General features: G+C 32.1%; 1 protein-coding gene across 1 annotated transcript in view; it reads left to right on the forward strand.

Annotated features, from left to right (window-relative positions):
- The first annotated feature begins 3,291 nt into the window (after positions 1-3,291).
- The window catches only part of LOC114331175 (integrin alpha-8-like), a 154,649-nt gene continuing 130,218 nt past the window's right edge, over positions 3,292-27,722 (forward strand). Inside the window, exons 1-5 of the mRNA XM_050652479.1 lie at positions 3,292-3,461; positions 9,872-9,978; positions 12,057-12,133; positions 12,189-12,330; positions 12,527-12,606. Coding sequence (XP_050508436.1) covers positions 12,541-12,606 — 66 coding nt within the window. The 5' untranslated portion in view covers positions 3,292-3,461; positions 9,872-9,978; positions 12,057-12,133; positions 12,189-12,330; positions 12,527-12,540. The remainder of the gene's footprint in view (positions 3,462-9,871; positions 9,979-12,056; positions 12,134-12,188; positions 12,331-12,526; positions 12,607-27,722) is intronic.

Raw genomic sequence — 27,722 nt, forward strand, 5'->3', positions numbered from 1 at the left:
AAGTATTAACTTTTGACAGCGAAAAACGCTATAGTACAAAACTGGCTTAGAATTAGTCAGTTTATCCACTTCTAAACTTATCTTGAACGTATATTTTTTCACCATCGAGAAGGGGGTAACATTCCTGTGATATGTTACCTATGTGTATGCCAACTTTCATGTCAATCTAAGGTTATGTTTAAAATTTGGAGCAAAAACCATTATTAGTAAATGGACTAACATTTATGAAACAAAATTCGTACCTGTCTCTTAATGGATAAAAGATCATTCGGACACTTACTTTTGAATAGAAAATAATAAAAAAACTATAAGAAGTATCTTACACAACATTAATAAAAAACGAAAATGTAATTGTCATTATTTTGATATTGATAGCGTTATTGCAATTTTGCAAGGTGAGATAGTTCCTACTTATAATACCGTTTAAAATTAAAAAGAGAATGACTTTAATTAAATTTTATTTTAGTATGTTCATAAAATGTAAAGAAAATTACCCACACAATATTTATATCGTTCATGTGACGTAGTCACTTCCAAGTATATAATCAGAACTATAACATAACGGAATAAGGGGAAAGATAGAGATATTTTAAATTCACTTAGGGTTAATGCCATAGCTGACCAATAAAACAAAAATAGCGAGTACCCAACTAAACTCTAACCACAACACAATGAACTATGACTTAATACGGGTTATTTATAAATATGATACAGTTCCATTTATAGGAGAAGGCTATAATTATTGTTTTCGGAGACTCACCCTGCTTCAAGTATTTAATCATAAAAAGTTATGTTAAAATCAAATAAAAAGGAAACAAAAGAAAAATTGCACACATATTAACTTTACTCCAGTAATACTTGTAAGCATTGAAACCGTTAAGGACGAGTTTTCAATAAAAAAAAAATAGTTATTTTCCTAACAAGTGCAGACAGTCATTCTTTTCCGCACGCGACTGCAGTTTGCCGAACGACGCGAAGCGGGAGTTCAGCAAGCAGTCGAGTGCGGAAAAGAGACTTTCTGCAAGAGTTAGGAACAATATTTTTTCTAAGAGTCTTTAAAAAATTACCAAATTTTAATCAATTAATTTAATTACATAATATGAACATACATATACAAATTAATTCTTTGACAAGGTTGTCAAAACCAAACTTTCAATATAATTAGTTAGCATGACGACGATCTTGGTTTCCATGACGATGATTCAAAACGATTGTTGTTCTGAAGCTATTTCCTTGTGGCATTTTTATGATTAACTATTTAATGGAAAATAAGCCACAATTAAATTGAAAAAATAATTTTATTAACGTTTCGAAGCCCAAATCGGGTTTTGTTGTCAAAATACAAAATACTATTAAAATAAACAAAAATGTCGTTGCTTATTAAAAAAATTCTTCTAATAATTTATTTAATCTGACTCATTTATATTGGCAATTCATAAATATTGGCGATATCATTTTAAAGTCTTCTACTTTAAAATGTATAATGTACATCTGAATTGCCAATATAAATTAATCAGATTAAATAAATTATTAGAATTTTTTTTACTTAGCAACAACATTTTTGTTTATTTTAATAGTATTTTGTATTTTGACAACGAAACCCGATTTGGGCTTCGAAACGTTAATAAAATTCTTTTTTCAATTTAATTGTGGCTTATTTCCCACTAAATAGTTAATCATTCAAAACGACTGTTATTGTCTACCGATTTGACTTTCGAATATTGTGTCAAAATAATTTTATTTCATCGAATTGTCGCGTTAATTTCATTAAAACAGGAACAAAATAAGATATATTTGAAATAAATTAGTAAATAATATCTAAATATTAGTTTATTGCATGTATTATAATTACGTTAAGGCCATATTAACATATCTAAATCAACACGCGTGCGGAAAAGTAAAAACCGCGTGCGGAAAAGTAACACGCGTGCGGAAAAATAACATGCGTGCGAAAAAGTGAAACTTTCTAAACTAAAATGCGTGCGCGAAAGTAGACATTTTTGCACGCTCGTAGAAAAATATTATATATAGAACAAAAAAATATTTGGTTCACTGGTCTTTACCAAATGTATTTAACAACCTAGTGATCAATTAGATGTATTGAGGAATTAGCAATACAATTTATAAATTCATGGGTTTGATATTAATAGCCATGTGGATAAGGCCTGCGTTATTATAAAAGCTAGAGAAAAAATATTGGGACGACAAGTCTCCACTACATTCTCCAATTATTCTGACGTTTGCAAGTCATATACCTACAGGGTGATTCATTAGGAACATTCAATCTCTGAGTTGTAGATTCTAGACTTCAAATTATTAAGATTTAACCAGAATGATTGTAGCTCTTTTTTAAGCTACATTATTAAATGTAGGCTCTTTACAATGGTGCTTTATTTAAAAATTTAAAAACTATTTGTACCCATTAGTCAGCTGAAATTGCAGATACTGTACACCTTAAAAATAATGAAAAATAAAGGTTTTTGGCTAACCAGAGGCGTACGACAGGGGACAGTGAATGGTTTCACTGGGATTTTCATTACACTAATAATTATTATGGCTATAATCCCATATAAATATAATACTTAAATTAGACATATCACAAGAAAACCTTTTATAGTACGTAAGTTACGTAAGTAACGTAAGTTACCAGATATTTAATAAAACCTTAATCTTATGCTTATTACAAAGTCATTTGTATTTTAATGGCGTGGTTAGATTTTCAGCCCAGGTAGAAATTAATACATTTTAATCTATTGTACTTTTAATTATTAATTATATAATACCTGCCACTCAGTTATCCACCTCTTGAAATTTAACGATAATACTCAAATACAAATAACTTTGTAAATGGATTAATATATGGTTTTATAATATATCTTATAACGGACTATACAATAAGTAGACACGTTGTATCTGTCAAAAAACCTTGGTTTAAAAATAAAACCGACTTGGTTCGGGATTTGTCTTCAAAGTTGCCTATTCTCTAAAAGAGATTGGTTCCATAATTTTGTTCTACACTGTATAACAAGATAAAAAATTTGGACAAAAATAGAAAGCAGGTTTAAAATAATTTTGTTGTTTGTGGTCTTGCGTATGTGGTCATAGTACAAAGAAAGAATGGCTAAATAAAGAAAAACGCTTTTCCTGTATTATTAATAAAACAAAATAAAACAGCAAACTGTTATCGCTTTCCTCGCAGTTTAACACTTCATTTTTGGGAATATATATCCCAACAGTTGAAACATTGTTAGTGATTATAATTGTTTTTATCACAAAATGATGAACTTTTGTATAATATTTTATATTGTAGTTATTGTTAGTTTAATTTTTTGTGGATGTTGTGCAAACGCGATTAATTTTGATGATAAGAATGTAGTGAATATTAAGTTAAATCCTTACGATAGAGTCGAAGGATCTTATTTTGGATATTCTTTGTTGTTGCAAAGAGGATCTAAACCATTGTAAGTACATATAGTGTTCATAAAAATAATAAACTATACTAGAACTATTAGATTTGATTTTTTATAATATAATTTTTTCTGTTTTCTCTCCATTCGCATTCCTGTTAGTGTTGTTCTGGTATACAAATTGCAGAGGTCACTTAAAGAGTAACAGGTTAATTAATAGTTCTCTAACCTTTTCCGGTCCTCATTGTTAAGAATTATAATCATTTTTGCATCGTTTGTTTCGACAGGAGATTGACATTTTTAAAACGGTAGAAAAAAGTAATTTATATTAAAAAAAAACAGTAAAATCTTTTATTAAAGTATATATTTAAAATCCCTAAAAAGGGCTACTTCACAATCACATAACTAGTTTTCGATTGGTTTACCAATCATTATCAGTAATAATAATAGTCTCCCGTTTTATACCGCTGTGGCTTTGGGAGTATAGCAGGGTAGTCTGCTATATCTAGGGCCTACGGTATACAAGGAAGGTAACAGAGCCAGTGCTACGCTTCAACCGCCTATTATTACCCCTGGTTTTACCCAAGGGACTCATTTTATTCAGGCTGAGTCGACCTGGGGCCTATAAACATTTTTTGTTTTTGTTTTGGGGACTATAAAAAATGTCTAGTTGTTCTTGCTGGCGGTAGGATTTTAACTCCGGATCACCGGCACGCGAGCCAAGCACACTACTGCTTCGCTACGCTGACCCCTATCATCATCAGTGCTTACCTAAAATGAATATAACCAGGTAAAGTAATGCAAAGATTTTGAAATTTTGACTAGGGTTAAGAAAAGTTGTAGGTTATACTCACGTGAAATTTACATGCTAACCACCAAGATATGATTTTACAAAAATATGTGGGTCAAAGCCCTGTACAAGTAATCCGTTAAGGAAACATCGGTTGAAAATTCTAACTTAAGCATGGATGTATAAAATATTTTAGTAATATGCCCGAGGTAACATCTGAGCTGTGGTTTGACTTGTTCACATGGTGAAAGTATGGCAGCAAGTGACAATGAAATGGATATAGACTTCCGAATGATGACATGACAGAAATTACAGTTCCACAGGGAGTTGAAAAATTAACCTGTCATATTTACAGGTGGTAACAGGTACACAGGTTAATTTTTCAACTTCCTGTGGAACTGTCATTTCTGTCATGTCATCGTTCGGAAGTCTCTATCCATTTCATTGTCACTTGCTGCCATACTTTCACCATGTGAACAAGTCAAACCACAGCTAAGATGTTACCTGGGGCATATTAGTAAAATATTTTAAACATCCATAATTAAGTTAGCATTTTCAACCGATGTTTCCTTAACGGATTACTTGTACAGGGCTTTGACCCACATATTTTTGTAAAATCATATCTTGGTGGTTAGTATGTAAATTTCACGTCAGTATAACCTACAACTTTTCTTAACCATAGTCAAAATTTCAAAATCCTTGCATTATTTTACCAGGTTATATTCATTTTAGGTAAGCACTGATGATGATTGGTAAACCAATCGAAAACTAGTTATGTGATTGTGAAGTGCCCTTTTTTAGGGATTTTAAATATATACTTTTATAAAGGATTTTACTGTTTTTTTAATACATGGTATACAGCCAACTACAGGAAAACTTTTTCCTTCTGGATTTTTAATTTATATTCCTTTTAAGTAATTTTTGTCCTCTTAAGCTTATGCTTCGGCCATTTTCGTTTTAACCTGTTATAATGTCTCTATTATTCTTTGATGTAATATATTTTTTAATAGTTTATGTCCTATGGATGACTACCATTCTTCTTTCTAATACCAAAGTGAATTGTTGACATGTATTTTAGATTTTTATCTTCTATTTATTTTACTTATAGCTACAATGATCAACGCCAGGAAGATGTTCACCAAACCCCTGAAGAAATAGAAAAAGAACCTAATACACCCGAGAATGAAATAGTACTTGCTATCAGTAAACTAAAGCATACACTTAAACCGAAATAAAACTGCTTTAAAAATATACAAAAAGCATCTTCCATAAATGCGACAATTATATAACCATCTCTCTTATCCCACATGTCAGCTACACATAATCAATGAACCACTGAAAACTTTCCTACAAAGAGAAATACCTCAAAATCAAACTGGATTTACCAAAGGTAGAGGTACTCGAGGTATCTTCTGAACATAAGATAAATAATAAAAAGAAACTAGGGAATGCAATATTTCACTGCAAATTTATTTTATAAATTATCGCAAAGCGTTCGATAGGGCCACATGGAAACACTTGGCAACACATGGCAGATACTAAAAGAAATAAATAGGCGTATGGTCGAAACGAAAATAGGTGGGATATGCGCATTTTATCAATGAAATTAGATATTTTTAAGACATTCCAGAAGCCGCTACAGATAAAATGTTTTAACAACTCATTAATCATTCAGAATTAGTCGACGGATATTAGTACAGTTAAAATAATTAAGACGATAATGATTTAATGAGTAAAATTTAAAGTTTTTTCTACTTTAGTGACAAAAAAAGCAAGCTCATTAGCAGAACTAAATTAAAAATTATTTTGCACATCATATTTGAAACATTATTTGGTTGAAAAATCTCATTTTTGTTGGCAAAAAAATATATTAATTTGTCTGTACTAAATAACAGCTCTGTTTATCTTAAAAGGGACATGTTACTATCAACATTCACACAGTGTTATTCTTTTTCTCATGATCATCTTTCAGTGCGTCACAGTTTTTCGATATATTTCTAACGCATTAAATTGTATATGACAGAAAAAAGGCACGTCGGTGATTACTTTGGTTATTATTCTAGTTCGGTAATTATTCTAGTTGTCGATAGATGGCGCCATTATAAGAAAAATAATTTTTTTTTATTAGATAATAATATTACAAATATACTCTGTATAATTTATAAGACCATACAAATAAAAAAAAATACCATTTTATAAATGCAAGAAACACATTTGATTTGTTTTTATTCCAAATTGAAAATAAAATGTGACAACTGTCAGATTTAACTAAAATGTCATATTAGAATAAATGTCATAAATGTGTATTATCACGGACTTACCCTTTTTCCTATCATTTGTTACGCACTGAAAAATGCTCATGAAAAGGACAATAGCAAACTGAATTTTGTTATTTTGAGTGTAAATTTTCCCAGCGATCTCCGAGGGTACAATACCACCATACTTAATTTAGCTTATAACTGAACTATAGGAACACAATACTGGAACAATTGCTTGACACATTTTCAAATGAATTCCATCCGAAACAATATGGCAGATAAGGATGTATACTGTCTCCACCATATGGGGAGCATATTACTTATGAGAACAGCCCTTGAAGGATGGGAAAAGGGCACCTCAATAAAAAGCTGAAAAACAAACAACCTACATTTTGCAGGTGGCACAGCTGTTCTTAGTAATAACAGTCAAGAAGAGTTAAGTAAATATTTTGCTTGCCGTTGAAAAGTGAGTTTGCTATTGAGGATTGAGTAGCATATTGTTGGTTGACGTCTTCTTTGAGCCCCGCAAATACTTAAAAGCTCCATTAGAAAAGCGCCGTGTGTGTCAGCCTCTTAACGAAAAGATAACGTCTTCTTTCGTACGTAAAATCTTTACAGTTCAACCTCTATTTGCATAGTGGAAAATCGTTAGGTTTTTATTTTAAACCTATTCGTTGGGATATATTTTGGAGCTACGTGAGTAAGTTTGTATGCTTTGTATGACGCTTCATCTAATTTTAAACATTTCTGCTCACTTTCAATTTTTTGTCCGAGTTTGCTTTCATTTTATTATACTAAAATCAACTATTATCACTCAAAATAAAAGCCTACAACTGACATAAGCCGATGTTTAGAAGTGGAGACATCTGACCTGTTGAATTTAGGAACTTTTTAAAGAAAATGATGCCCTACCTACATCTATTAATTGGCATCTATGGGAAACTTCTGGAACTGTAATTTTAATGCTGGCGATTAGAACTTTTTAGAACTTTTTTGAATTTAGAATTTTTCAAATTCAATAACTCAATTTATAAAAATTTCAATTTAGAATTTTAGAATTTCCAATTTTCAATTATAGTACAAATCTGAAAGTACAAATTGATTTTTTTCGAAAAAGAAAAAGGTGCATCATAGAGACTTCAAATACCACCATAATTTTTTACATACAGATTGAAATTTATTGAATGTTATGTTAAAATGGTCAAGTTTTAAAATAAAACAAAGTTATGAATGAAAATGTCTAACAGCACTGCTAAGCGAACCGCTTGTGAATAGGTATAATTTAAAAAACTTATTCTCGCCAAACCATTAAGTGAATAATGCTGCTAAACTAATATTCAGAATGACATCACTAAATATACTACCCTTTTGGAAACTATTTGAATTAAACCCAAGTTAGGGCGCCATTTAGCTCCCATTTTGATGAGGGTAATTCGACAAAAAATAAGTTCCACAATTTGTAGCTCTTTTTGTGAAGAGTTTTTTCGAAGATAGATTACCCTGCATAATACATAAGTTAATTGCTTATTTTTTTATTCGCTATGTGTGTATTAGTTATGCACGCATTACTTATTTTTTGCCTTCGGTATATATTTTCGTTGAGCAAATAATCAAAAAATCGAGAGAATACAACAGAGAAATATACCTAATATTCATATATTTCAAAAGCGCTTTTGACACAATTAATCGACCGAAAATGATGGAGGAGCTAGAGAATCTTGGAATCCCAGAAAAATTAAGACATATATATATGCTAATAGTGAGAATAAAGAACACCACAGCAAAGATCAGCTTCAACGGAACAACTTCTAACGAAATCAATATAAACAAAGGCGTGAAACAAGGTGACTCTATCTCACCGACAATATTTAACCTGATGTTGGAAGTAATAATAAGGAGGACAAACTTTGCAAACAAAAACATTATTACAGATAAACTTCAACTAGTAGCATATGAAGACGATCGAGTCATAATAGCGAAGACGAAGATGACACTTATAAAAGCCGTTGAAAAATTAGATAAGGAAGCGAAGAGAATAGGGCTACAGATAAACCAGCACAAAACAAAATACATGACGCTAGGGAAGGACGACACAACAAATTAGAAATATCTAATACAGAACCATAAATTTGAAACTGTATCCACCTTTAGCTACCTGGGAGCAACAATAGGGAAAAATGGAAAAGAGAGAACAGAGGAAAGAATTCTGAAAGGCAAAAAAGCATATGGAATGGATAGAAATCTGCTGAGAAGCAAGACCCGGAGCAAGAGAACCAAGATGAACCTATATAAGACCTAAATAAGACCTGTTGTTACATATGGGATGGAAACAACAACGATTAACAAGAATGAAGGAGCTAGTCTTCTAAAATTTGAAACAAAAATAATGAGAATAATTCTGGGCCACAATGTAACAAGAGAGGGAGAAATACGAATGAAAACAAATGCCGAAATTTAAGAAGAATTAAAGAGAGAAAACATAGTCAGATACATGCACGAATCTGCCGCATATAGGTACATGTGATGATACGTTTTGCATTTATTAAATGGTAATTAACATAACTAAAAAGTTAAAAATATTTCCTAATAATATTTTTACGCTCTTTTCAATGGCGGTATCAACTTTTTGAAAAATTAATAGACACAGGGTGAAAGAATTGAAAAAAAACAGCATATTTTTATATATAAACGAGGAAAGACAAAACTTCTGCTAAACCGATTCTTCCGGTTCAAGACCTCGATCTTATACATCAAAAAAAGAACCTATATACCAAATTTGGTTGAAATCTGAAGTCTCGTTCAAAAGTTATCGTGCTATTAGTCACAATGTATAGTCGCCATTTTGAATCCCCGCCATGTTTGTAAAAGGCAAAATCTGAGATGGCCTCATATCTAAATTTAAACCTTTATATGTGCAGTATATGTGGTCCAAATTATATACTTCTATCATTAAATGCACAATTGTTTCACATATCGGCTGCACTACTAGAGGTTTACCATTTTTTTTTATTTAGCTTGAATGCCTTGAGAACTAAGGCCCTTGGCATGGTACAGTTAGACTGAGGACAGATTAGACTAATGTTCAGTGTGTGTGTTGGGTAAATTTCTTGTTAAGTAAAGTATACTTCATTGTCTTTAAAAAGGGACGCTAATTGTATCTGAACATCTGCGGTGCCTCCAGTGATTACCAATCCCAAAAACATGGAAATTATTCTCATTTATTAATTTTTAATAAAGAAAAATTTCCTACACAGCTGGGATTCGAACTCATAATCCTTGGATCCAAAGGCAAAATCTTTTATCACTGAGACACATAGGGGTGTTACCATATTTTACATTTAATTGTTCATTAACTTCATTGACATTGAATAGGTCTTGAGGCAGTTTTTAAATAGTAGTAATTATTTTTTTTCCAGTGTAATAGTAGGAGCCCCCAAATTTAGTAAAAAATCTGGAGGAAAAATATTTGCATGTGACATTTCAAGCAATGATGGATGCTTCAAATATTCCATTAAAGCTGGGGGTAAGTTTATTAATATCATTAATCTAATGCAAAAATTATTGATTCCCTAGATAAATCCTTAAGAATGTAACTTATTTCTTCACAATATAGAATATCTTTAATAGTCTTTTAGGATATTTTTGTCAGTTTTTCTTCGACTTCATTGAAGGTTCTTTCATGAAATGCCACAGATAGATCCTTTTTCTTCTTGATGTCCGCGACGAATGTTGGCGATTATAATAATGGCAAACTTTATCTTATCTGCAGCAACGTAGAAAAGTTCTACAGACTTATTGTTGAACCAGTTTCAGCAAAAGGTTCTTCCTGGACCTCGCTGTCTAAATATTTTTCCTTGCAAGGAAATATATACCTATCATAATAGATGGTAGAAGGGAATATCTGGATTCATTTCATATGATGTGTCCGAAGTATTGTAACTTTCTCGATTTAAAAAAAAAATAAAATAAAATCCTTTATAAAAGGTATAATCCCTGAAAAGGGCTACATCACAGAACTAGTTTTCGATCGGATGACCGATCATCATCAGTGCTTACCTAAAATGTGTAAGGGAATCACCACTCTGGCATTCCTTTAGATTTTGGGAATTAGTACAGTACGGACGCAGCAATTCATCATACCTGAAAGCCAATCTACGCTTATTGATGGAAATTTCTTTAGTCCAGGGAAATAAGGTTTTTTCCACGACACTTGAACAGCTAGGATACTGAAGCGTTTTTTCGACAGGTAATACCTATAAGAGCAAATTGTAACTATTTCCTGCGTAGGATCTGGCGGCCATTTTTATTTATAAACAATTAAGTGTCCTCGACACCGTAAGGTACAAGAGGACGGCTTAAGTAAGTAAGTTCAATTAAGTGTCAAAAAATGGCATTTTTCACTTATTTTTCAAATCAATGAAAAACAGGGAAACTTATGGTTTTTTTAGTACAAATATCTTCGAGACTATGGAAAAAGCTTTAAAATGTCGTATTACAAAGTTTGATATACATACTCATTTATTGTTAATATAATTGCGAAAAAAGGTCGGAATTGCAAAAAAAAAAATATTTTCGCAATAACTGTCGTAAAAATTAGTGTACAGTTTTGAAATTTTTGTCAAATAAGGGTTCTTTGGTGCTTAGTATGATAAAAATTTCAAAGCGATTCATTCAATTGTTTAAATTTTATTCAAACTGTTTATCCCAGAGAGCATTTTTTTGCAATAACATAAGTCAGAAAAAAATGATCTTAGAACCATTCCACAGGTGTTAAATGAAAGAACATGAGCTATATTTTCAGCTTGGTTTAAAAAAAGGCAATTAAAAATGCATTTATTAGTAATAAATAATTATGCAAGAGTATCGTAAATCTTTCCTTAAACTTTTTATTTTGTTATATAAGAAATTATACATATTTATTATAATTTTTTATCAATTATAGTTCTAAGGTAATTTTTTTCTGACTTATGTTATTGCAAAAAATGCTGTCTGGGATAAACAATTTGAATAAAATTTAAACAATTGAATGAATCGCTTTGAAATTTTTATCACATATTAAGCACCAAAGAACCCTCATTTGACAAAAATTTCAAAGCTGTACACCAATTTTTATAACAGGTATTGAGAAAATATTTTTTTTGCAATTCCGAATTTTTTCGCAATTATATTAACATCGAATGAGTATATCAAACTTTGTAATACGTCATTTTAAAGCGTTTTCCATATTTTCGAAGATATTTGTACTAAAAAAATCATAAGTTTCACTGTTTTCTGTTAATTTGGCAAAAAATGGGAAAATGCCATTTTTTGACAGTTAATTGTTTATAAATAAAAATGGCCGTCAGATCCTACGCAGGAAATAGTTATAATTTGTTCCTGTCTAAAAAACGCTTTAGTACCCTGGCTGCTGAAGTGTCACGAATAGGGTATATTTTTGTCTTACTACCCTGTCCCTATGTTCTGTTCGTATTTCATCCAGTATGCTAAATATTAAAAGAGCGAAATTTACAATGAAAGAAATATAAAAAAACGATATACGTAAACAACTATAGTAGGTACAATAAATAGAAATAAATTTTAATAAGAAATAATTTATTTTAGGTAACAAACATACTTTTAACGGTAACTTTTTTGGTTCTTCTCTAGATGGCAGTGATGAATCTGGAAAAGCTTTTATTGTAAGAAATAAACCAAACTTTCACAAAACAATAATTTTAATTCCAAGTTTTACAGGCGTGTGCTCCAAGAAAAACAGTTCGTGTTGAAGAGGTAAATTTTGTAAATTATATTTCAAAGGGATCCTGCTTTTTGCAAAAAAACTCTTCGAAAACTACTGAAGGGAGATTTTCCGAACTGGAGCTTTTAATAAATGACGGTAATTTTATTATTACAGCACATAATAGTACATAATTAAACGTTTCTGAAATTGCTAATGATAAATATGCAAAACAAGTCTGAAAGAATTATAGAAAGATTATGCGTATTAGCCTTTTGGTCATATTTCTAAAAGTAATTTCTTGCCATTTGTTATCTACCCAAATGCCATTTAATGATGTTTTTGTACAATTTAGATATCGGAAAATCTATGGTTGAGAAGAAGTATTTAGATAGTGATTACGCACAAGCTGGATTTGATTTATTTTATAAAGGAGTAAGTATTATATAATATTATATAGTTCTTGAACTATAACTTTTCCCACGCATGAAATTATCCCCGAATTACTTTTTATACTAGTTCTCTTTTTTTACTAACAATAACTAGTACCGAAAATTAATAGATCTGGATCCCGCGTATGAAAAAAAAGTTGATTAATACCAAGCTAAAAATTTGTTAATAGCTTAAGGGTGTCAAGTCACAAACTTTGATATATAGGAACACTGGAACAGGGGAAGTTTTAATTGTGGAACAGGTTAAAAATTTGGAACGGTCAGACTACGAAAACGTGACATGTATTTTTTCCGACAGAATTTCCAATTGATTTGTTACCCTTTCATTAAACTCTCATTCAAAAATCACGCTGCTATTTATCACCAAATGGGAATTATAATGAGTGGAACATGTCGAATATGTCAAATTACAGGAATTATGACAGGTGATAAATAGCAGTCTGATTTTTGCATGAGCGTTTAATGAAAGGGTAACAAATCAATTGGAAGTTCTGTTGGACAAAATACATGTGACGTTTTCGTGGTCTGACCATTCCAAGTTTTTAACCTGTTCCACAATTAAAACGTTTCCTGTTCCAGTGTTCCCATATATCAAAGTTTGTCCGGCTAGACACCCTTAAGCTATTAACAAATTTTCAGCTTCCTATTAATAAACTTTTTTTTATACGCGGGATCCAGACCTATAAGCCGCACTCAACGAAAAAGGTACGTAATATTAATAAAAATGTTAATTCAGACAAAAATGCAATACTAAAAATTTGTCCAATTCTTGGTTTTATTGGAACAACAAAGCGATGTTCATCAATTCATTATTTTTGTTAGTTGATCCAATGTTTTACGTTTATTGAAATTATGTATACCATAATATCACTTTATTGATATTACGAACACTGTTCACTGAGTCAACGAACATTATTCATTGAAACAACAACGTCGTTAATTGGCCGACGAAGACTATTCGTTGTACCAATAACAGTGTTATTTCTCCTAACGTATACCATAATATCACTTTATTGATATTACGAACACTGTTCACTGAGTCAACGGACATTATTCATTGAAACAACAACGTCGTTAATTGGCCGACGAAGACTATTCGTTGTGCCAATAACAGTGTTATTTCTCCTAACGTATACTGCTTCATGCATCCAATAAATTTCGTTTATTTCTACAATTATTTCCGTTTATTCTTACAATTAATTCTGTTCATTCCCACAATAAATACGGTTATTCTTACAAGCAATTATATTCATTTCTACAATCAGTTTCGTTCATTCCTACTATGAACGTATTTTATATTAATAATTACTGAATGCATTAGTTCAATGTATGATATTAATTGATTAATAATCATTTTGCAAATCCCCCTTTTTTGTCCTAAACCTAATTGACTTTACACTGTGTGATTTCTCATACGATTTTACTTATACAGTGCGCTGTAACAAGTGTTACTTCCCCTCCTCCCTTATTAACTTATTTATTTTCAGCACATAAGCAAAACGCTCGGACTGGTCGATTTTTAAAATAATCACAGTATATTATAACATCAATGTATTACATACATTGTACATCATGTGATAGCTTATTCAATCTCTCATTTTGAGAGCGCAGGTGCAAAATTTCGATCTAATTCTTTTTAAACGCATTTATTTTTTTTGGAATCCTGAGAAAACTAATAAGTATTTTTGAAAAATTTAAACGCAGAATAAAAGACTACATTATTACCGAGGGCTGAAAGTCCATTAGAATAAACAAAAGTTTCTTTTGAATGGTATATTTGAAATTAAAATTCATACTAAATTTTCGCTTTTTCGCCCCTGTGACTTATTAAAATAATCATTATAAAAGTTGTCAGGGACTTCAAACCCTCGATAATACTGTAATATTTTATTCTGTGTTAAAAATTTTCAAAAATACTAATTAGTTTTCTCAGCATTCGAAAAAAATGAATACGATAATAGACACACGAAAACTTCCTTCCAGTACGAACTACACTTGGAAACGAAATGAAATTATTCGGCACTTCGGCAGAGGTAACAGCATTGTTTAACAAGGAATTCTCAAGCAGAACATTTATTGTTTCCACAACTGCGTTTATTGTTACCATGAACGCATTGTTTGTGGTTATTAAACGCAGTAGTAGATTGATTAATGCATTCGTTGTGACAATAATCAATTTACATCTATGGAATAATCAAATATTACTCTATATTAAGAACATTTGTACATTGTTTTAATGTAATCTGTACATAGTCACGATAAACCAAGGTAATTGCTTATCATCTACGAAATCAAGAAAGTGTTTTGCTGGCAGAATTATCATTATTTTTTAAATATACGAAACTAACTTTTGGCTGAATAAAGTGAGTGTTATTGATTAATGTACTCTAGTTATTTTCACAATTATTCTTCAATCATTGTGACAATAACCAAATACATTCATCAATGTCTAAAAGTTCGTTGAAAAAAAAATTAAATTGTTGTTATAACGAAATACTAGTCAATAATCACTGTTAATCAATATTACGAACTAATTTTTTTTTAAAGCGCTTGTCCATAGAAACGACAATAAGTAAAACAAGGATAAACAAAACAATATGGTATGTCGCTGATATGTTGTTTTAATGAATTTTAACGCTTATAATTTTTGAATGACAGTGATAACAAATTTTTGTCGTGTTTGGTTTATTTACATTTATTGTTTATTTGGTATTCCAAATCAATAAAGTTTATTTGGCTTTATATTTGTAGAAAATAGTATTTAGTTAAATAAATCAAGAGTTGCAATTCTTAATTTTTGATCCCCAGAGAAAGACGAGTATTAACACGTATTAGTAATATCGTAGTGTTGATAACTCAATTTGTATCACTGTTTTCCCAAAGGATATTCTACTGTATATTAAAAAATTGTTTTTTTATGTAATTCACTCGATAGTTTTGTATCTTTCATCCTTAGCTAATATTAAATCTTCTTAACAATAGTAACTTTGTTGTTGTGATTTTTTTTTAATTTATTTATTACCGTTATATATTTATCGGTATATGAGTAATAGTCTGTATAGTGTTCAAGCTGTTTAATATTGAGTCCATCAATCTCCTCAATAGCAAAAACAGATTAGACACATAAAAAAAAAGATAACTTTATAAAATAAGTTCACAATGTAATAGCAATTTTCTAATTATTACCACTTAGTCTAGAAAGCCACTGCGCATCCGCTAGGAAAAATATTCTAATTCGGATTTTTTGCACAATCTTACTCAAAAAGGACTCCTTTTAACAAATTTGCATGTTGCCAGGACCAAAAGGTGGTCAAAAATTTTTTAAACGTTTTTTTTTTGTTTTTTTCCTAAAATTATTATTTTTGCATGGAAAAAAGTTTTTTTAGGTTTTTTGGATCATTCCAAACAGAAAAGGTCTTTAGCGACTTTTCTCTAAAAATGATAGTTTTTGACATATAAGCGATTAAAAATTGAAAAATTGCGAAATCGGCCATGTTTAACCCTCAAAAACTATGTGAAAAACTGAAAATTTGAATGTTGCCAAGGTAGGTAGATATTCTTTAAACATCGATTGATGAAATCCCGAAGAGTTTTTTGCAATACAAGATTCAAAATTCCTTTGTTTTTTAATTGCTAATCAAGCGTGCGCTACACTATTTTCCACCGACAGTATGGTGCAAATGAAAGGAATAAATTCGTTATTTCGTAAACTGGCGACTTTAAGGAAAAATCCCGAAACAGGTCGATTTTTATTTTTAAGTTATGATATTGTGGCATATATGGTATATTAATGACGTCATCCGTCTGGGCGTGATGACGTAATCGATGATTTTTTTAAATAAGAATAGGGGTCGTGTGGTAGCTCATTTGAAAGGTTCTTCAATTCTCTATTCAGTAATGTAAACATTTACATAATTATGTATACCGGGTGTCCTTCTACTTCTTTTTTTGTCAAATAATTTAATTTAATAAAATTTTTTGGACACCCTGTATAAATAATTATGTAAATGTTTACATTACTGAATAGAGAATTGAAGAACCTTTCAAATGAGCTACCACACGACCCCTGTTCTCATTTAAAAAAATCATCGATTACGTCATCACGTCCAGATGGATGACGTCACTAGTATACCATATATGCCACAATATCATAACTTAAAAATAAAAATCGACCTGTTTCGGGATTTTTTCTTAAAGTCGCCGGTTTACGAAATAACGAATTTATTCCTTTCATTTGCACCATACTGTCGGTGGAAAATAGTGTCGCGCACACTTGATTATCAATTAAAAAACAAAGGAGTTTTGAATACTGTATTGTAAAAAACTCTTCGGGATTTCATCAATCGATGTTCAAAGAATATCTACCTACCTTGGTAACATTCAAATTTTCAGTTTTTCACATAGTTTTTGAGGGTTAAAAATGGCCGATTTCGCAATTTATCAATTTTTAATCGCTTATATGTCAAAAACTATCATTTTTAGAGAAAAGTCACCAAAGACCTTTTCTGTTTGGAATGATCCAAAAAACCTAAAAAAACTTTTTTCCATGTAAAAAAAATAATTTTAGGATAAAAACAAAAAAAAACGTTTAAAAAATGTTTGACCACCTTTTGGTCCTGGCAACATGCAAATTTGTTAAAAGGAGTCCTTTTTGAGTAAGATTGTACAAAAAATCCGAATTAGAATATTTTTCCTAGCGGATGCGCAGTGGCTTTCTGGACTAACTAACACTCTGATTTTCAGTTTATGTTTCGATTTAACTTGTTTGAAAATAATTCGTGAGGCATTGGAAAAGTCAGAGTGGAAGAACTATAGTAGATGATATAAAAAAAAGTCGAAACAAACTGGTAGTACGTTGCTCAATACAGAGATCAATGGAACCAGTTGGGGGGAGGCCTATGTCCAAAAATGTACGATAAAAGACCAAGAAAAATTATTAGATATTTATTTTTTGCTGTTTATTATTTTATATTTCGAGGTTGTCATCTCTAAATAGTTTTATTCCTAGAGAGTCCATGTCTACTCTTCTTCATCCTCCTATTATATTCAATTATTCTGCTTGATCATTGGGGGACTGATACCTCTATAGAAATATATTGAACACCATTAATTTATCTCTTTCTATTTTGACTACAAAGGTCTCCCCCATTCGGCTCCTCTGGCTATTTCATTATGTTTTCCGTTCAGTGTTCATTCGTTCATACACTATCGTTACATTTTCTTCTAATGTTTTCACTTCTATTTCGAGATGTCAGCGTATTTCCTGTAATTCTTCTCATTACTCTCATCTTTGTCATTCCTTATAGATAGGGAGCGGATTTTATGCTAAATGCATATTGCATGCATATTTCGCATATTTGAGAACTTTACTAAATTTTGCATATTTTTAAAAAACATGCATATTTTGTGCCTATTTAAAAACATTTAAGTCCAAAAAAAATTTAATTTTTTAATTCGTCACAAAATACTTCCTCCCACAGGCTTGTTCTATTAATTCGAGAACTAAATACCTGAAGAGAGACGGCTCATTTTCTGCCTTTTCATTTTTTCTTAGAAAATACCCGATCTTTACACAAAGTACTTATAGTTCGCCGTTATAAAATGATTGTAGGATGTTAAAATGATGAAAGATGGTTTACCGGGAAATCCGAATTTTATTTACTTTTATTATATTTAGTAGGTACCTATAATTCTGGTGATTCTTTTAAATCCCCTATTGTTAAGAGAATTAACACCTTTAACCATAGTTTTACGATTTTCTAACGGAGTTGAAATAAATCTTATTTTAAATACGCCCCAATTACTTCTGGTGATGTTGAAAGGAGTTTTTTAAGTTATAAAAATATTTTATCTCATCAAAGAAAATGTTTCCTCGTAAAAAAATTGGAAAAACACATTGTAGTGAATTATAATCGAAGATATATATATAGTAGATATTGTTGTTTTATTTTAAATAGGTAACTATTGGTATCAGTTTTTGTAAAAAATGAGAATAAATTGCGTATTTAAAAAATAATGATTTTATTTGAAAGATAATAAATAAGATTGCCGCCCCCCTATAAAAGAACCAACTAGAAAAGAATAGAACGAAAATTTGTGGTTTCTCGAAATGCGCATTTTTTGAATTTTTGTGCATATCTTGCGCATATTTCGTAATTTTTTACTGCATATATATGCGCATATTTCCTCAAAATTGATCGCATATAAATCCGCTCCCTACTTATAGACTTTATGTTGTGGCTGTGCCAGCTCTTGTTTCTGATGCCTATATTATTATGAGTCTTAAGGCACGAATCCATTACCTTAGTGCTCCGTGCTTCATGTAACTGCTCAAATCGATATGGCAACGTTCCTCTAAAATAAATATAAAACGCCACCGACTGGATCACCGAGAGTGAGCGCCGCTTCGGAAGCACCAACGTATCCACTATGTAGAGCAGTTACATGGAGCACGGACCAACAACGTAGTGGATACATGCCTTTACACTGGATTTATAGATTCTTAACTTTATCTCAATGTTATGTTAGTTTCGTGTATAGTATTTTTGAGTAATCTTGCCAATCTGTTTGATTTTTGAGCTGCTCGCATCTTTGTCTAAGTCTTCATAGCTGGAGAGTATAATTACAAGAAAAATATTTGATTTCCATTACTTGTCCAGTACTGATTCCATCGAGTTCTCTTTTACACCGGATTGCTGATTACCATTGGTTTAATTTATTAAGTTGAGATGTTCATATTAAATTTGTTGGTCTTATGTTAAATCTGTGGACTAGTCTTTGAAGATTATCTTCTTCTTGGACTATCTATATTACGTCGTCTGCGTCGTAATCTTAAAAGCGTCGTAATCTTAAAAAATAATATTTTTATATCTTCTTCTTCTTCTTAAGGTGCCGAGACCGCTTGTCGATCGTTGGCTCTCATGTTGCCCAGCATATTAACAATTATTGTCTTATTTACAGCCGCACGAAATAGTTCAGAGCTAGTTTTCCCAAACCATTGGCGTAGGTTTTTAAGCCAAGAAGTTGTACGGCGGCCCACACTTCTTTTTCCCATTATTTTACCTTGCATGACAAGGTGAAGTATGTCATATTTTTCTGGGTGACGCATTATATGACCAAAGTATTCCAATTTGCGCCTTTTAACCGTGTTCAATATTTCGCAACTTTTATTCAAACTTTGCAAAACCCTTTCGTTTGTGACTCTTTCTACCCAACTGATCTTCAGAATACGGCGGTAGACCCACATTTCAAATGCTTCTAGGTTTTTTAAAAGCGATTCTGTCAGTGTCCATGCTTCAACCCCGTAAAGTAGTACTGGGAATATATAACATCGGACCATTCTTATGCGAAGTTCCAAATTTAGATCATGACTGCACAGGATTTTCTTAAATTTCATAAAACTTGTTCTTGCTTTGGCAATTCTACTTTTTATTTCTGTACTAGGGTTCCAGCTTTCATTAATATGAGTACCCAGATATACAAGATTACTTACTCGTTCAATTGAGTCATTACCGATTGTTACGTTATAGTTATTATTATTTACGGCTGCCTGTTTACTAATAACCATAAACTTTGTTTTTCTTGCGTTGAGTTTGAGTCCATATATCGCGCAGAATGCCACCATTCGGTTCAATAACGCTTGAAGATGTTCAATTGATCCAGTCAGCAACAAGGTGTCATCTGCGTATCTGATATTGTTCATAAGCATACCATTAATGAGTATTCCCTCTTTTGCGTTTTCCAACACTTCATTTAAGATTGTTTCAGCGTAAAGATTAAACAACATTGGTGACAATATACAGCCTTGTCGAACTCCGCGCTTGATTTTTACTTCTTCAGAGCACTGATTCGCAACCCTAATACATGCAGCCTGGCCCCAATACAAATTTACGATTATTCTAATGTCCCTACCGTCCAGACCGGTAGTTTTGAGAATATGTAGCATTTTTTCATGGCGAACTTTATCAAAGGCCTTTTCAAAATCAATCGCGCACATGAAAACGTCATGATTTACATCTCTGCATCTTTGAATTAAAACTTGGGTTGCGAATAGTGCATCACGCGTTCCAAGGCCACAGCGAAAACCGAATTGAGTATTTGAGATTCTTTCCTCAATTTTCCTATATGTTCTTTGATGAATTATTCTGAGAAACGTTTTCAATACATGACTCATTAGGCTGATGGTGCGATAGTCGCTGCATTTTGTGGCTCTGTGTTTTTTAGGTAGTACAACAAATGAGGATTTAAGCCAATCTTTAGGAATTTTTCCGCTTTCGTAGATTAAGTTGAACAATTTCGTAAGTATCTTAATGCCCTCGGCACCTAAAAGCTTTAGTGTTTCTACGTAAATCCCATCTGGTCCGATCGCCTTGCCGCTTTTTGCGTTCTTTATAGCATATTGCACTTCTTCCTTAGTTATTAGAGGACCGCTTATGTCATTTAGCGTTTCTAGTTCGCTTCTTTCATCATCGAATAATTCCTTTATACATTCTGTCCATCGTATTAGTTGACCTTCGATATCGATTATAATTTTTCCGTTTTTATCTTCGCTTAGTGGAGGATTACATTTTTTATTCAGTCCTGAAACTTCTTTCAGTTTTTTGTGCATATTGAATGCGTCATAGATACGCTCGTAGTTCTCAATTTCTTTACATTGTTGTTTATGCCACTCTGACTTCGCTGATCTTATTTTTCTTCGAATTATACTGTTTAGCTTTTTGTATTCTGTCAGATTAGCATTCTTATATTTTCTTCTTGCATCCAATAAATTCAATATCTCTTCTGTGATCCACTGTTGCTTATTCCTACGCTGATTTTCCATTAGATGGTCTTCTTGGACTTTTTCCAATGTTTCTTTGCATGACTCCCATAATTGTTCTTCTGAGTTTTTATTTCCCAATTTCTGAAACTGATCTTCTAATTTATCGATATTTATTTTTACTTCTATTTTTTAATTGAAGAGCATAAAGCTCAAGGAATTCTATGATCTGCAATTGAGATCTACAGCCAGGTTAGCATCCTACTGATATATTTCTCATAGAGGGGATTATTCCTCAGAACATTAATGTTATATATTTATTACTGGTTCAATTGTATTGAACATTTGCAACGATTTCAACTTTTTCAATTAGTCGAGGAAATGAAGCATTTTGGCTCGCAATTTTTTCGTCCAGCATGGATTTACTTCAAATTTTCACAGAAGGTAGGGAATCGTCCAAGGATCATTTTCTATATCATACCGCTGTACACTAAAACCTTGGGGGTGGTTGCCACCCCATCTCGAGGGTGGGAATTTTTAATTAAATTTTAAACATGTAAATCAATGTAAAACGTAATTCTAAGAAAATTTTTTTTACATTTTGTTCATAAAACTAATATTTTTCGAGTTATTCTCGGTTGAAAGTATCAGTTTTTCGACTTCGACGAAAAAATCCAATTTTTTTTAGAGAGTTTTTTGAGAATAACTCCAAAAATATGCATTTAATCAAAAAACTGTAGCTATCGAAGTTGTGTCGTTTAGTAACAAAAACCAAATTGTGTTTCTATAATATTTTTACGACCAATACAAACAGAGATACGGCATGTTGAAGGTTAGCTGTTTTTGTCAAATGTATAATTTGAAATATTCAAAGCCAAATAACGGGAAAACTTTGCATTTTTCGAGGAAAACTTAGATAATCTTTTTTCAAGGATACAAGGATAACTTTCAAAATAAGAAAAAAAAGTTTCTAGCATAAAAATTGAGTAACTTATGATCAAAAAAGTCGGTACCCAGTGCCGGTTTATCCACTGGGCACTTGGGGCTGGCGCCCAGGGGCCCGGGGCCCGAAGGGGCCCGTTCCTTTTAATTATAAAAAAAATGAAGACGCTAAATAATCTACATATTCTCCGAAAAAAACCTCATACGCAGATAGGCCAATAAAAAGCCTATGTTCTATTATTACATTTCTTCACTCCTATACACAGTGGCGTAGCCTAGCTCTACAGGGGCCCCGTGTCAGTGTTTGTGGCGGGCCCTTTTCCAAAAACTACAGAAAGTTATCAGATTTAGCTATGTCTCGAATTGTATTCAAAATAATCGCATAAACGTAGTTTTTTTAGTTGCTAATAATTTCATTTTGAATTGTGGGGCCCAAATAATAATAGGTATATCTCACTTTTCGGCTTTAAAATAAGTTCTCTTTTAAAATAGAAACAAAATAAGTTCTTTTAAAATAGTTAAACGAAAGACAAAAATAGATGTACATACATCTAATTTATAGATAAAGAATAGATTATTCTCGAAAATGACATATACGCAAACAATAGTACAAACCCTTTCAAACATTCAAAAGTAAAGTGATTACAAAAATTGCAATTTGGCATTATACAGTGGCCTCTAAGGCTAGCACTCCACTTGCGAGTTGTAGTCGCAGCAACAAAAAAATCGCTGTCGCAGAAAATTTAGAGTCTAGAAAATTAGTCGCTGTTTTCAGAATCGCGAATTGAATGCTACAAGGGTGTGACATCAGCTTTTAAATGTTTTTTTACTCTAGATAAAGAAGTTAAGACGTCAATTAATACTTTATGCGAGAAACATAAAAACGATGTTTATGAAACCAAAGAGAACTTGCATAATGAAATTACCCATTTTGTAACATGCCAAAATTTGAATAAACATATTTTATTAAAAATTTTATGTCATCCAGGATGTAAAGGCAACTTTTTCTTATTTGACGCGTCAGGTGAGCGGTCTTTTTCGGCTTTAAAAAGAATAAAAACATATTTAAGGTCAAATTTGGGTCAAAAAAACCTAGACGCATTATCACTATTGTATAATATAGTATATAGAGAATGAAGAACTGGAAAAACTGAATTCTGATAATATTATATGGAAGTTTGCGAATACCAAGTCAAGAAAAAAAAATGATCTAATTTTTGTCTTTATGTATTTTTTAGAATATGTTTTTTGCTTGTCATGTGTTGTTTTGTGGAACTTTCTATTTTTTATTTATTTTTTTGGATTATTTTTTACGTTTGCTATTCTTCTTGCTTGTTTAAAAAAATTACTGTATGGATTTTACAATAAACCTTTATAGTTAATGCATGTGCTTTCTTGTTAAAAAACTGACAACGAATAGCAATGAAGGGGGCCCCTAAACCGCCAGCGCCCAGGGCCCGAAGTTAGGATAAACCGGCACTGTCGGTACCTGCTTTTCTTTATGAAAAAATCAGTGAAAACAACCACCAACTACTCTCCTAATTAAAAGTTGGTCTATACCTTTCTGTAATTCCTTTTATGTTTGTATTATCAATACACTCAAGAAGTTTGACCTATTGAAAAGGCCTAATTTTAGAAAAATCGGAGTTTAAATAATAATTAATTTTTTGCAATTTCGTATTTTTTACCATTTTCTTCAAAATATCTCCGAAAATACTAGAGATACGAAAAAAAAAATTAACTACTAAATTGACGCTTTTTTCACAACTAAAATTTCCTTGGGCATAGATTTTCATTACAGTGAACAGTTAGCGAGATATAGCTGTTTAAATCCTCTATTTACGAGCAAACAACCCTTTATCGAGCCTTTAAACCCACCCCAATTAAAAACTAAGGGATCTTACGGAATTTAATTTACACAGTCTTATAGCTCTTCAAAAATCCTATAAAATCATTTTTGAAAAAACTTTTTATCGCCAAAAATAAAGGAGGTATGTTTATAAAACAAATTTTTTATTTCGAAAAATTCGAATAGTCCGCGTATACAGCATTTTTAATATATTATATAATACCACAGAACTAGTTCGTATACTGGAAGATGACTAAAAAACTATTTATATTTGTATTTGTACATATTGGTAAATTCGTATTTTTGTGTAAATAAAAATTTTTGTAATTCTTTAATTCTACTTTTTTCTGTGTATGGATCTATTAAATTATCTACTCATAAACATTGCAATGTTATTAAGGGTGGGTTTTAAGGGGTGAATGATATTACATCCTTTAGCAAAAAACAATCATTATTTAACCAATCAAAACCAAATTTTACCCATATTAAAGTTTACAATGTTTGTATATAATTTTTGACAATAAGGGGTAGTTTACACCCCTAAAAATAATCAACGCATTTGAGCATGATCTAGAGTATGAAGTTGTTTGCTCTGAACCCTTTTTCTTCGTTGGAGGACTGTAAAAAGCCAACGAGGGTATTCAGCACTTTTCGTGATGTCCTATCTTTTTTGCACAATGGTTTCTGCTGTAGGAAATTCACAAGGTTTAAAGATGGTTTGATAGGTTCTTTATTTCAGCGCATTCCACAGCACTAAGCGAACGTAGATTCCACAAAAATATATTTTTTCTCGTTGAAATTATTTGATAGATATGATATTTAATTTTCTGACTGTTGCTCTGGGTTACCGATTCCAAAAACTACTCGTCCCCCGTGAAATAGTATACGTACTTGTTTTACTTTAATTTATATTGACAATTTAAAATATTTTATACAAATTAGGATCGAACATACCGCCGCCCTTGAAGTTATATAGGGATACACTTCAATAAAGAAAGGTAGTGACTAATTACTTAAAAATCGGCTCGCTTAGGCTGTGGCTTGCAGAATTACAATGATTTATTATACAATACTTATACATACATACCTAAATACTACATAAATGAAAGAAAATTTAAAAGTAGTTGTTTCGGTTAAAGTAAAAAAAAATAAAAACCGAATGTTTATTGTTCATGGGGTAACGGGCACAGTTTAGTAATGCTACGTTTGATAGTTCCATTTGGGGTAGCGACGCTCACGACGCGCACAAGTCCGTCTTTGCCAGGATGAAGAGCACTTATACGTCCACGGGACCATTGATACGGAGGAAGACCATCATCCTTCAGGAGCACCATCTGTCCTTGTAATTTGGCCGTGTCTTTGCTATATCTCCACTTTTCTCGTTGCTGCAGAGTATGCAAGTATTCATTTTTCCACCTCGACCAAAAGTGCTGCATCATACGCTGCAAGAGCTCAAATCGGGTGAGCCGGTTGATCGGAAAATCCTCATAGTCTATAGCAGGAACCATGTTAAGCGGATGACCAATGAGAAAATGGCCTGGAGTCAGCACTTCCATATCATTGGGATCGTTGCTCATAGGAAACAGGGGTCGAGAATTTAATACACCTTCAATCTGAACTAAAAGAGTATATAATTCCTCATAGGATAAAGGATTGGAATTGTTTATAATACGGTACAAGTGAGTTTTTATTGATTTTATGGCACTCTCCCATAGCCCCCCAAAGTGTGGAGATCTGGCAGGAATGAAATGCCATGTTATTTTATTTTCTTGAGTAAAATCTCGGATGGCATTTGTTTTTAATACATTATATATACCTTGCAGCTCGTTGTTAGCTCCAGTGAAATTTGTACCATTATCTGAATACAAATCGGTGCATAGACCTCGTCTCGCAACAAAACGTCTTAAGATGCTCAAGAAGCATTCCGAAGTTAATTCACTAGCTAATTCAATGTGAATCGCTTTAGTAGTTAAACAAACGAATACGCAAATATATGCCTTAGTAAACCGACGATTTCGAAATTTCGATTCCTTAAGTTTAAATGGTCCAGCGTAGTCGACGCCAGAGCGCGCAAAGGGATGAGAGATATTGACTCGAGAGGGTGGTAAATCCCCCATTAAATTGTCCATGGGTTGAGCATTGCTTCTAAAACATGGAATACATTTACGAAGAACATTTCTGACCACATTTCTACCGTTTAATGGCCAAAAGGATTGTCTGACGAAGGATAGCGTCGCCTGGGCTCCAGGATGAAGGTTTCGCTTATGCTCATAAAATATAATTAATTCTGTCAGAGGATGCTTATGTGGAAGTAAAACCGGATGTTTAGCTGAGAATTGGATAGAAGCGTGTCTTAAGCGACCTCCCACCCTGATTATGTTTAGGTCGTCAAGGAATACGTTCAGAGAGCTTAATTTGCTGGAAGGTTTGACTTTACCATGAGACTTTAATTGGTGAATATCCTCAGGAAAGCTTTCTCTCTGAACGTGTCTAACAAGATGATGTGTGCTTTGGACCATCTCCGTTAAGGTGAGATCTCCAATTATCCGGAATTCCCTTGAAGTCTTGGCGTTGTAGATAAATCGAAAACAATAGGCCAGAACGTTCCGAAGTTTAGTATAACTAGAATATCTATTAACTAGTGAAGATATTAAGATTGAATGAGATACTTGAGATGATAGAACAATAGATTTTGGATTAAGTTCCATTAAATCGAGATCAGGAGTATGAGCTGTGAAGTTCGATATATGATTGTTTGAGGGCCAAGTATCCTGAGATTGCAACAAAAATGAAGGTCCATGCCACCATAAATCACATTCATGCAATTCGGACGGACTAGCTCCTCTAGATATTATGTCGGCAGGATTTACATTGGAGGGTATATGATGCCACTCATCTATTTTTGTCAATTGCTGGATTTCGGATACACGATTGCATACGAATGTTTTTAAAGTGCGAGGTTCAAGACCCAACCAGCATAGAACAATTGTGGAGTCGGTATAGAAATAAATTTTTGAGAAAGTAAGTTCTAAAGATTCGATTACGTTTTTAGTTAGGCGAGCAAGAGTAAGTGCTCCACACAATTCCAGTCTAGGTAGTGAAATAGCCTTTAACGGAGCAACACGTGATTTAGCGCACAGTAAATTGCTAAGTATACGACCGTGTATATCAATAGATCGTACATATATGCAAGCTCCATATGCATTTATTGAACTATCGGAAAAGCCATGTAGCTCAATGTAAATAGTATCTTTCGTGGTGACTTGACGAGGTATATTAAAAGAATTAACGAGAGTAAAGTTGTCTATAAACGATTTCCAGATCTTATAGAGTTCGACAGGAATAGGATCATCCCAGTTAAGTCGCTGAATCCATAATTTTTGCATTAAAACTTTTGCTTGAACGATCATGGGCCCAAGGCAACCTAGAGGATCAAAAATAGAAGCTATGGTTGATAGGATTGTCCTTTTTGTAATAATGGATGGATTTGCTGTTATCCTTGTATTGTAGATAAATGAGTCAGTTAAAGAATTCCACGATATGCCAAGAG

Source organism: Diabrotica virgifera, chromosome 5 (genome assembly GCF_917563875.1).
Source record: "Diabrotica virgifera virgifera chromosome 5, PGI_DIABVI_V3a".
Taxonomy (NCBI): Eukaryota; Metazoa; Arthropoda; class Insecta; order Coleoptera; family Chrysomelidae; genus Diabrotica; species Diabrotica virgifera.